The sequence below is a fragment of the Eubalaena glacialis genome, chromosome 15, assembly GCF_028564815.1.
Source record: "Eubalaena glacialis isolate mEubGla1 chromosome 15, mEubGla1.1.hap2.+ XY, whole genome shotgun sequence".
NCBI lineage: Eukaryota > Metazoa > Chordata > Mammalia > Artiodactyla > Balaenidae > Eubalaena > Eubalaena glacialis.
Window position 1 is genome coordinate 82,472,135 of NC_083730.1, and position 12,338 is coordinate 82,484,472.

The 12,338-nt window shown below is 46.1% G+C and overlaps 1 protein-coding gene across 1 annotated transcript; it reads left to right on the forward strand.

Annotated features, from left to right (window-relative positions):
* Positions 1–242: 242 nt before the first annotated feature.
* RFC5 (replication factor C subunit 5) lies at positions 243–11,742 on the forward strand. Its single transcript, XM_061170473.1, has 11 exons — positions 243–435; positions 2,057–2,121; positions 2,394–2,530; positions 3,695–3,774; positions 4,404–4,477; positions 6,040–6,199; positions 6,918–6,999; positions 7,392–7,521; positions 8,094–8,171; positions 9,778–9,832; positions 10,895–11,742. The coding sequence occupies exons 1-11, from the start codon at positions 368–370 to the stop codon at positions 10,989–10,991; spliced, it is 1,026 nt and encodes a 341-aa protein (XP_061026456.1). The 5' UTR covers positions 243–367; the 3' UTR covers positions 10,992–11,742.
* The last annotated feature ends 596 nt before the right edge of the window (positions 11,743–12,338 follow it).

Consider the following 12,338-nt stretch of genomic DNA (forward strand, 5'->3'; position numbering starts at 1 on the left):
GCCTTTTTTCATACGGCAACTGTATTCAAGAACTGTAAGGGGTGGCCTTGCCTCTCCTGCTCCCGCGCTCGCTGGGCTCGGGACGCCCCGCCGCACCAGAGAGAGGGCAGCTCCGGCTAGAACGGCGGAGTTGGAGCGAGGCTGACTGCCAGGGCCTCCCGGTAACCAGGCAACAGAGGCCTTAGCAACGGGGAGGGGGCGGGACCGAGGGAGGAAGTCGGAAGCAAGCGGCTAAACCTCGCGAGAGTTGCGTTTGCGCGCGAACTGTAAGTCCGTGGGTCTCGGGGTCAGGTCTTGGCTGGTCGCGGTGCAGGCCCCTGGGGGAGGCGACAAGCCCACCGGACCCAGCCACCTTCGTCACCCTGTCATGGAGACCTCAGCGCACAAGCAGCAGCAGCAGCAGCCCGCGGCGGGCAAGATCAGGAACCTGCCCTGGTAGGAGGAGGCCCGGCTGCCGCGGGGAAGGGGGTCGGCCGCGCGGGGAGGTGGTGGCCGGAGTGGGCAAGTGGCAGGTCCCCAGCCCGACCTCGCCCCGCCGCCCCAGGGTCCCACCTGGGTGACAGCACAGGGGTTCGATCTCGTGTCTTCTGACACTACACTGACCTCCGTGGCAAAATATTCTTCTCTCTTGCCAAAATATTCTCTTCTCTCGGTGCGATAATTGGTCAGATTCTAAACTAGAAGAATAATGATGATGATGATGGTAACAACGCTCCCTAGTTAACTTTTATTCAAGTGACTTTCTATTAGATTAGCAGGCACCCTATTAGATGTTTGAATTTTACAAAGACACTAGGAGGAAGATACTGTTATTCCAGTTTTACCAAAAGGTTAAATGACTTGCCTAAGGTCCAGAGTTGGAAAATAAGTTTGTATTTGAACCCAGCTGGTCCAGATTCAGAGCTTGCACTCTTAACCATCCTACTTACACAACAGTGTCTTAGTGATGGTTTAAAGACTGAGTGGATTTGACTTGATTTCGGAAAACTCCAAGTTGTTTCTTTTCAGTTTATTGTTATCGTAGTAAAAACACATAACATACAATTCACAGTTGTAACCATTTTAAAGTGTACAGTTCAGTGGCATTAAGTACATTCAGAATGTTGTGTAGCCATCCCACTATCTAGTTCCAAAATTTTTCATCATCCCAAATGGAAACCCCATACCCATTGGCAGTCACTCCCCATTCCCCCCTCCCTCAGCCCGTGGCAACCACTAATCTACTTTCTGTCTCTTACGAATTTGCCTATTCTGGATATTTCATATAAATGGAGTCATACAATACGTGGCCTTTTGTGACTGGCTTCTTCTTCTTTTTTTAAAAAAATATTTATTTATTTATTTTGGCTGCACCGGGTCTTAGTTGTGGCACACAGGATCTTCGTTGCGGCATGTGGGATCTTTCATTGCGGCATTCGAACTCTTAGTTACAGATGCATGCGGGACCTAATTCCCCAACCAGGGATCGAACCTGGGCCCCCTGCATTGGGAGTGCGGAGTCTTGCCCACTGGACCACCAGGGATGTCCCATTACTGGCTTCTTATATCAGTAATTGATTTCCTTTTATTGCCAAATAACGTTCCCTTGTGTGGCTATACCACCATTTATTTACCCATTCATCTGTTAATTTATATTTGGATATGAGTTCAATTTTGGATTAATTTAGGTGCTCATCCAGGTTGAGATTATAGGCAGACAGCTGGAAAGATGAAATGAGAGCAGTTTTTCAGCACTATTGATATTTGGGGCCAGGTATTTGGGGTGGCGGGGGAGGGCATGGGGGTTGTCCTGTGCATTGCAGGATGTTTAACAGCATCCCTGGTGCCTATCCACTAGATGCCAGTAGCACCCCCCACTCAGCTTTGACAAGTGGAAAATGTCTCCAGATATTATCAAGAGTTCATTGGAGGACAAACTGGCCCCGGGTGAGAACCGCTGCGTTAAAGGGTTTTGTATCTCTTTCTCTTTTAGTTAGGATATGAAAGGATTCTTTTGCACATAACAAAATGTTCTTGCCTTTATATATGTTGTAATCAATGCTAAATTGTATTTCAGGGTTGAAAAATACCGGCCACAGACACTGGATGATCTCATTTCTCATCAGGACATCTTGAGTACCAGTAAGTTTCCATGTGTCAGCGGCTGGTATCCTAGTCGAAGGACCTGGATACATTTCTTAGGAATGTTGTCTCTACTGAGTAGTAATTTTGAAGGATCTGATTGAGCTTTATGGGATGTGGCTCTAAGAGCTGAGTCCTTCAGATTTTTCATTCCTGCATCTGACCCAGATTTGAACATATGGTTGAAGTACCTTCAGCCCAACTCGGGCCTGCAGTGAATGAGGCAACTCTCAGAGACTGATGGCCTCTCTCTTTCTCCCCCCGACCTTCAGTTCAGAAGTTTATCAGTCAGGACCGCCTGCCGCACCTCCTTCTCTATGGTCCTCCAGGGACGGGAAAGACATCCACCATCCTGGCCTGTGCTAAACAGCTGTACAAAGATAAGGAATTTGGCTCCATGGTCTTGGAGGTAAATGGGAGGTTTACTGTTACTCTCGAAGGACTCCAGCCTCTTACTTTTAGTTCTGCTAGTTTTGTTTTACTTTACAAGTTAGTTGCCCTGCTGGTGGTTGGGAAAGAAGGAGACGTAAGATGTTTTAATTCACTTTTTTTCTATAATTGACATTTTTGCCTGGACTGGTACAAGCTAAAGGGCAGTGGTAGGACTAGGTGTCTTTCTTTGCTGTTGCCAACTTTTACCCAGATGCTCAGTGGTTGCTCGGTTGATGGCTGTCTCCCATGTGCCCCCAGATCCCTTCTGCATGTCGCTCCATGCTGTTCTTGCCCCGCCCCGGAAGGCTGAGCTGTGTCGACTGCGAGCTCTCTTGCCCTCTGCCTCCTGGTTGGGTTTGGCCATCAGGGGCCTGGAAGGGGTTGGGGAAGGGAGAAGGATGCCTGGTCCTGCCCTGGGGGTCACCACAGGCCGACAGCTTCCCCACCCGCAGGGCACAGCACGCAGCCTTCCCCCCGGCCAGCGCCACTCCCCCACCAACCCCTTAAGACTTGGGGGTGATAATGGGCCCCAGTAGGCCCTGAGGTATTGCATAGCCCTTGTGGTTTCCCCACACCTCACCAGCACCTTTTAAACTGTCTCTTCATTTAATTCTCTTCAAATTACTGAATTTGAGTATGCCATCTGTTTACTACTAGGACTCGACCGATATACTTAGCTTATGAAATTCTAAATATTGTCTATTGTAAGAAAAAAACTGCTGAACTTGCTTTTGTATTACAGAACCTTGCTGCCACCAGTGTTCTTACTTCAATGTATTAAAAACTTGGTAACTTCTGGGTTGCTCTGGGTTGTGGTGGCTAAGATTAGCCTCATTCTGCTCGTGCCAGAGGTGCTGTTCACCGTGACCAGACCAATTAATTCTTCCTCCAGAGCATGTCAGTGATTGTCCTCAAAAGGGGGAGGAAAGACAGGCATTGGCCTTTCAGAATATAATGGAATGACCTAGTGAGTTGTAAGTTTTAAATATAATTGTGATCTTATTTTTAATGATTATCTCTTATCTGTCCTTAGAACTAGAGACCTAGCTTGCTGAGCAGGATTGATGGAAAGATACATTAATTCACAGCTAGCACACCAACATGTTTTCTATTTATTTTGGCTTCTCTCTTTCACATTTAGCTGAATGCTTCAGATGACCGAGGAATAGATATCGTTCGGGGACCAATCCTGAGCTTTGCTAGCACAAGGACAATATTTAAGTAAGAATTCTTTGCATAATTTCTCTCCCTAAAGATTTTGATCAGTGAGGTGATAGAGTTTAATTTCTTAAATCCTCTCCTTTGTTAGTTTGTAAAAGTAAGGGGAAAAGAAAAAGGCTTTGTCAAAAGCAGTCATGAAAAAGAGATAAAGTACAGGAATGGTGGTAAGAAATATTAAAATGCAAATATTAAAACAAAATATTATCTAAATCTATATTAGCAAGTTCTCTGGGGAAGCATTAATTTCATTACATCCTAAGACTGGAGGAACTAGTTTGAATTTAAACAAAAATGAATTGAGATCAGGGTGGATAACTAGGATGGTGGTAAAAAAAGAAAAAGAGGAAAAAGCAGAAGTGAAGGGGGTGGGAAAAAAGCAGCACTAGAATAGAATAAGAGGCTACTGGGTGGAAGAAAGATGAAGGTGCCAGAGGACATAATCTAACGCAAATACAGAAATTAGACCTCCGTGCCCTTTGACCACAGATGTCTGCTTTGGTCAGAGTTCTAGGAGAAATGAACTTCATGAGCCAGGGCCTGATGGCACAAATGTGAAGGTGTAGGTTTGGGCCTGGAAGTCGAAGGGAGATTGAAGAAGCCTTTTTAGGTGCTACCATTTGTTTTCCTAGGAAAGGCTTTAAACTAGTGATCTTGGATGAAGCTGATGCCATGACTCAGGATGCCCAGAACGCCTTGCGGAGAGGTAAGGAGCACAGCCGTGTACGGTGTGTATGGCTGAGGAATGCTTTGGAAGGAGAGTTAGCAACTTTGGACATGAGATAGGACGTGGCTTCTTTTCCATTTTCATTCATCTTCTGGCCCAGCGAAATCTCTGTATACCTTTCACTGTGTATCCCACCTGATGACCTAGACAAAAATCTCTATACCGGTGGTTACCCCTTTTAATAGTGTAAAGACATTAGCCTTTTGGGGACTTTTAGGTATGACCAGACACTGGTGTCTCATCCTCCTTTTCCATTGGGTTCAATTTCAGGGTTGGGAATTTGTACTGTTTGATGGGAGGGAATGGGAAGTCTTTCATTTCCAAGCTGCTAGATAGGTCTTTCTGCTATTGGTACCGTTAGATACAATATAGCCAGGAAAATAACACTGGAAATTTAGTTGCACTCAGAAAGCTGACATGACTTCCCTACTTGCCAGGAGAATGATTGGGCCAGGAAAGGAGAGTATACTGTGATTTGTTGGTCTTAAGGCGCCTGGTGCAGTTAATTTCTTTGCAAGGACATTCTTAATCTCTCTCATTAAGATTCTGCGGTAGGGCTTCCCTGGTGGCGCAGTGGTTGAGAATCTGCCTGCCAGTGCAGGCGACACGGGTTCGAGTCCTGGTCTGGGAAGATCCCACATGCCGCGGAGCAACTAGGCCCGTGAGCCACAATTACTGAGCCTGCGCGTCTGGAGCCTGTGCTCCGCAACAAGAGAGGCCGCGATAGTGAGAGGCCCGCGCACCACGATGAAGAGTGGCCCCCGCTTGCCGCAACTGGAGAAAGCCCTCGCACAGAAACGAAGACCCAACACAGCCATAAATAAATAAATAAATAATTAATTTTTTTTAAAAAAGCTTAAGCAGTTATAAGAAGAAAAAAAAAAAAAGATTCTGCGGTAGACAGCTAGGAGAGAAGACAATCTTTAGGAATTCTGGGGAGGAGTGGATTGTAGCCCATGTTTAAGAAGAGGAGGAGGAGGACAGAATATCTTCTGGTCCTAGAGGCTTTGGCCACCTTTCTTCAGCGTCTTATTCTGTAGAGTCAGTCTGGGCAGATCCCAGCGTGAGAACGTTGGTACCTACAGGATGAAACTGGTGTCACAGGCATCTCTGAATTCGGGTTAATGCTTTCTCGAATGCGCTAAGGGTTCGAGACAAGGTCCACTGGAAAGTCTGCAAAAAGCCATCCCCCTCCCCCGCCCAGTAGAAGGTGGCACATCATCCATTTGCCAAATAGAATTTTATGCAAAAGGGCAGGCATACTGGATTTCATATCTTGGTGGAATGGAATGGCAAGAGTGCCAGAATCACAGCCAGTCATGAAAAAGGAAGCATTTTGTTCAGTCCTGTGGAGGGGACGTGTTCATCAGCTCTGGGGAGAGAGTGGCTGGTCTCCAGGCTCACCCTCTCTCGCCACAGTAGCATTCCCACTTGTTTGCATTCTTGATTCCCCGCTTCACGTGACCATAGGAAAGTTCAGGGTTTCTGGGTCTCTTGAAGAATCAGGATGGACGTGAGGTGGTTTTCTTTTCCCTTACCAGTGATTGAGAAGTTTACTGAAAATACCAGATTTTGCCTCATCTGTAACTATCTGTCAAAGATCATCCCCGCCTTGCAGTCCCGGTGTACAAGGTTCCGATTCGGTCCCCTGACCCCCGAACTCATGGTTCCCCGCCTGGAACATGTCGCAGAAGAAGAGAAGTAAGTATGTTGAAAAGCAGGGAAAGGGGGGCCTTGGGGACTGGGTGTCACGTAAGGTGGCTGCTGGTACGTCTGGAGGCGATCACGTTTGTAAACAACTCGGGAGAGCCTGGCACAGGGTAAACCTCACTGTCTGTCGGCCGCCCTGGTAGCTCACAGATGTTCTTCGTAAAGGTCATTTGGTTCCTTACTGGAGTCCATCATCCTCCCCTAGAAGCGGTCCCACTTTCCTCCTACTCTTTGTCTTTGGAAACTGCACGCTGCCAGGTCCCTCCCGTTAAGATGCCTCTAGCCTTTCTCGGCTAGCAGGGAAGGTCCTGAGACATCACATTCCGTGTGATCAGATGCCAAGCCAGTAGCCAGCCCGAGCTGCTGCTGATTCGACAGGTGCTTGGGCTCTGCGAGCGCAGATCTCGCCAGCGCGTTCTCCTCTCCAGAGAACAGAATTCAAAGCTACCTGCTCAGCATAGCAGTGCTTGGCCCCAAAGGATGGCCTTGCTAGACTTGGACTGGGCTGTGGCTACTCACGTGAGGCCCACGTCCCCAGTAGCCAGAGCGAATTCTGGAGCCTGTAAATCAGGAGAGTATTGTTAACTCCGTCCTTCCCTTTTTTCTCTTTCATGGTTTCAAAGCCTTGACCTTCACAGTCCATCTTTTTCCCTCGGGGAGCATTTGTGCTCTCAGGGCCTCTACATCCCTCCTGCCTGTTGCCTTTCAGAGTTGACATAAGTGAAGACGGGATGAAAGCGCTCGTAACTCTTTCCAGTGGAGACATGCGAAGGGCTCTGAACATCTTGCAGGTAGGGCACCGCTCCTAGCACATCTCGAGTTGTTGCTTCAGAATACTTTTTCAAGAAAGACGTAAGCAACAGCATGACCGATGTGTTAATTCAGAAATCTAGAACTGGTAAGACATCTCATAGTCTGTCAAAGATGTACTCCCACCTTTGTGTTTTGATTAATTGAAAGAATAATTTGTTGCAAATAAGGGAAAGATAGGGAAGGACTCTGCAAAGTAACGTAGCCGACAAGCAGTGGCCTCCTCTGATGCGGCCAGCTCTTAGCAGTGTAAAAGGTACAGGGCTCGAGCTCTCCCGTGCCCACCCGCATTGCTGCCTCCGCAGTTTCCTCCTGACCCTCCTGCAGTTCAGTGGCTGCAGCAGCCGTGGTGACTCTCCCCCTGTCTGCCCAGAGCACCAACATGGCCTTTGGGAAGGTGACAGAGGAGACCGTCTACACCTGCACAGGGCACCCACTCAAGTCAGACATCGCCAACATTCTGGACTGGATGTTGAATCAAGACTTCACCACGGCCTACAGGAGTATCCTTTCTCTTGTCCTTCGGTCGGTGCATCAGGTGCCCGAGGCCTGAACGTGGCCTCACGAGCTCAGGCTGCAGGCAGCACCTACACCCTACTGGCAAAAGCCATGTGGCTGCACAGGACACCTTTCAGCTTGTCGTGGGAGCAAGATGTCTGTGGGGGGGGGGGATGGGTACTTGTCTTTCATGCCCCAAGTTCTTCCTGAAGGGCCCTGAGCTGGGTATGGCTTGAAGCCGCTTAACTCACAGATGGGAGGGAAGCAGTTAGACCTTGGGTGGAAGGTGCAGTCATTTTCAAGCAGTTAGTGTTACTCTTGTTTTGCTATGAAATTAAAATCTAGGTGTAGTGATGGAAAGCCTTTTGGGCAATGCATTTGGTTCTGTTCTCTACTAGACAGAGATATCTTTCATCTCCCTTAATGGAGATGAAAACAGAAAAATAAGAACTGGGGTCCAACACGTGCAACTTCAGATTGAAGGAAACAGCTGTGTTGGTATGAAAAGCCCTACTTTCAAGTCATTCTCTGCAGTGTTCTGGAATTTGTTCCCTTTGCCTTAACTGCTCCTCTCTAGATATCATGGAGTTGAAAACTCTAAAGGGGTTGGCATTACATGACATCCTGACAGAGATACACCTGTTCGTGCACAGAGGTAACCTAGGTTCTTCCCCAGTTCAGAAGCTATGCAGAAGGTGGCATGCATTGGGGTTAAGGGTGGCTGGAGAGGGGACGTGACGCTTCATTTTGGAAACAAAGAAACAGGAATGAAGAGGTGTAAACCCGGCCCCCCATTTTTAGTTTTGTTTTGCTATTTATTTTTTTTATTGGGTTGGCCAAAAAGTTCATTCGAGTTTAAGTAAAACTAAGACACATTTTTAATTTTCGTGAAAAACTTCACTGAACAACGTATTCACTAACCGAATGAACTTTTTGGCCAACCCAATATTTGTGTGTCTGTGTCTTGCTTTTAAAACCTTGTTCCAAAAATACTTTTTTTTTCCATAAATTCATTTATTTATTTTATTCTTTGCTGCGTTGGGTTTTCGTTGCTGCGCGCAGGCTTTCTCTAGTTGTGGCTAGCGGGGGCTACTCTTCATTGCGGTGCACGGGCTTCTCATTGCTGTGGCTTCTCTTGTTGCAGAGCACGGGCTCTAGGCGCGCGGGCTTCAGTAGTTGTGGCACGCGGGCTCGGTTGTTGTGGTGCACGGGTTTAGTTGCTTCGCAGCATGTGGGATCTTCCCGGACCAGGGCTCGGACCTGTGTCCCCTATATTGGCAGGTGGATTCTTAATCACTGCGCTACCAAGGAAGCCCCAAAAATACTCTTTTGACTTCTAGAATGCTGGGGAAAAAGAAAAGAAACTCCTAAAGGCTAACTTATTTCCTCCAAGGGTTTGTATTTTACAGCAGTATGTTGGAGTTTGTATTTCTAAAAGGCTATTTTCCCCAAAAGGAAAGAAGGAGAAGGAAAATCTAGCTTCACATAACCAAAGCAGCCTCAGCTAAACCATCTTTAGTTCCACACTTGGTCGTATGTCCTGTACAGAGAATTGCTTCTCTACCTTGAGAGCACATGTGAATCACCCCAGACCAATCCAGTTGGCCCTTTTGGGGGAGAACCAGACACGAGTGTATCTTTGAGCTCTAAGTGATGTACTGTTCAGCCTTCTGGAGCAGCTGTGCCTGCCCAGCAGCCACCTGCAGACACTCGGGTCCACGAACGCTGTTCTGCCGGTGCCTTTCCAGGCCTCTCCCTGGCTGGCTGGCATGTGAAATTCTGCCCAAGAACATGGTTGGCTCAGGCCCAGCTCTGCACTTTGTGGATGCTGAGCATGAGTCGACTTTTAAAAATTATTTATGTTTTGTTTTTTGTTTTTTAACATCTTTATTGGAGTATAATTGCTTTACAGTGGTTACGTTTGTTTTTAAAATTGGGACAGCAAGTGAGAACTTAGCTTTCACGGTACCTTACAGAGCGGCCCGGTGCTGACAGGGCAGTGTGGATGGCGCTTCCATCTTATATCACTCTGGAACCTGCTCATTTTTCTTTCTGGCTACCCTACGAAGACTAAAATGAATAAAAACTATGAAAACCTATGCAATTTTTACCTCCTAGAGGTGTGGTATCTTGAGATCTGTGGCCTCAAGAGGTTAGTCTTACGTATCTGATGTGGAAACTCATACTTGTCTTCTGTGATTTTTTTTTTTTTATAGTAGGTAATGACAGACCCCACTCATTTGATTTTGTTTTTCCTCCAGTTGACTTTCCATCTTCAGTTCGAATACATTTATTGACCAAAATGGCAGACATTGAGTGAGTATTTATGTCCCAGTTTTAATTCTTTTCCTCCTTTTTTCCCCGTTGTGAGTTTTTTGTTTCTCCTTGCTTGGTTTCAACTGTTTTGGCTAAATCACTCATATACAGTATCATTTTTGCTGGGATTATTGAACAAAGCATGGGGAAGGGTGTGAGCTGCTTATGTAAAGAACACGGATAAACACAAAGGCAGGTACAGCTCGGTTATGTATTTGAGATAAAGGCCTCTCCTTCGACCTCAGAGGCCTGGTCCACCTTGGTTCTAGACATGCTCTTGTTATTTGGGAGGCCTGCTTCAGTTCAGACATCTAGGTCGTTTGGGGACGGCCAGCTATCCAGCTGTTATTAAGGCCTTTTGCCATACGAAAGCATATTGCAGGGAAAGTAAACATAAACTCAATTTTCCACTTTGCCTGGTTCAGTAAACACAGTTATTAGCCCCCAGTGAAGCTGGCAGCTATCATTTAAGTAGACAAAAGCACTAGGTTCAAAATAGATGTCCACGTAAGCCAACTAATTTGCCGTCGTTGGCTTTCACACGTACCAATTAGGTCACTTCTTACCACTACACTGTGAATAGCATGATTTTGCTTTCAATGGCTGGGCACTTGAAAGGTGGCAAGATGAAATACCAGTGTCTTGCTTTATTGACCACAGAACCACAGATATGGCAGCCAAACTTCCCAGTGAATTAGGAGGAAGGGAATCTTAATTATAATTCCTCTCAATGCATTTTGCAGGTGAAGAAATAATGCCTAATCACATAAATTTAGCATATCTGTATAGAGCTTGAACAAAGTTAAGTTCAGAACACTGCTACTGGGAACAATTTTTTTTAATTTAATATTTCCTCCCCAGTTTGAATCAAATTTATAAAGGAGTGTTTGAGGCAACCAAGAAAACGTTAGGGGACACGTGCAAGATTGCTGCCCAGAATGAATTTCTGTCACCCCTTTCCTATCCTTCTCTGGCCAACTTTCAGTCTGACTGCTATTGTTCTCTTCAAAAGGCAGCTGTTGTGATAGTCTCTCTTCTTACCTTTTGTTTGATTTCTTTTAGGTACAGACTTTCTGTTGGCACCAATGAGAAGATTCAGCTGAGTTCCCTCATTGCCGCCTTTCAAGTCACCAGAGACCTGATCGTCACAGAGGCCTAGATGCTGAGAACCACTTGCTGCCTATTCTCAGGCCCAGCAGTGACTGGAGAGCAGGGGACACAGTCACCCCCAGTTTCGGAGAATTGTTCCAGGCGTGGGTGGGCAGACATGTACCCAAAGTACTGTGTTTGTGGCTGGTTGGAGCAGGGATGTACAAAGCGGTTTTAATGTACAGCTCTCTCACTGCACTGCCCATTTGTGTTTTATAAGGGGGGGGGAAAAAAGCAAAACCCTTTTTTAGCCTTAAGGCTTTTTACCCTTCAGTTGCCTGGATGATAGGAAATGGGCTACCCCATTGGGAATATCAGGCTTTCAAATCTAATACATTCCAAGTGTCTTCCAACTCAAGGTAAAAAGAACATCTTCAGAGTTAAGTTTGTAAATCTAAATCTGTGGCGCTACTTTAAATAGGTGTTAATGGATTTCTGGCCCAAACTATTATACTCTTATAAAGTGGACTCAATTTTCTTTACTTTAAAAACTGGCCTGCCTTTTTATTTCTCCTTTTGAAGTAGAGGAGTTGCTAGCAGGTTCCCAATTGTGGTGTGGACAGTAGCGAAAACATTCATTTTAAATGGTGCTATCGGGGCCATCGGTCGTTCAACACTGGCTTGTTTAACCCAGGGCACATGAGACTAAGCCTGACTCTAAACCTGCAAGTGCTGAAAGGATTGAGACTCTTCATATTTAATCTAAATGTAATGCAGTTTATCTGCGAGCATTTGTGCTGCATGTGTGATTGATAGTGTTCTGCACGATAAAAATAAAGCAGCTTGCTTGTTGTGTTACAAGTGACTCCTTTCCTTAGCCAATTACACAGACGCTGACTTGTTCAACTTGCATTTATATGAAAAAGCCTCCTCCGTCCCTGATATCAGAGAATCAACTTTCTTTGGAGGCTGTTCTTTATAAAGGTGTCCAATTCTTATCCTATCAAAAGGGAGAAGTCGGTTACGTGCATCACACACATAGGCCTCGCTGCCAAAGGACAAGAGCAGAGTCTGAAGCTCTGCTGGGGGTGGGGTGAGGGGCTCAAGGAGGCGGCCCAGAGCCTCTCAGACTACACTGTACATGATATTTCAAGATAACCACAAAACTTAATTTTGCCCAATCCATTCCCAGCTGTCTTGTTGTACTCACTAGTTTTAAAAGGTGATTTTTTTTTTTCCTTAATGGAAAAAATGAAACGGCAAGCCAAAAGCTTTTAACTTTCTTTCCTTCGATGAAAGCCTCTCATCTTGAAAAGAAATGTTTTTCTTTCAGCAACAAAGGCAGCAGAGGAGAGACTCCTCTGCTTTTTCAACACGTTTTATCATGGTACACAGGCCTCCACAAAGCACCTAGTAA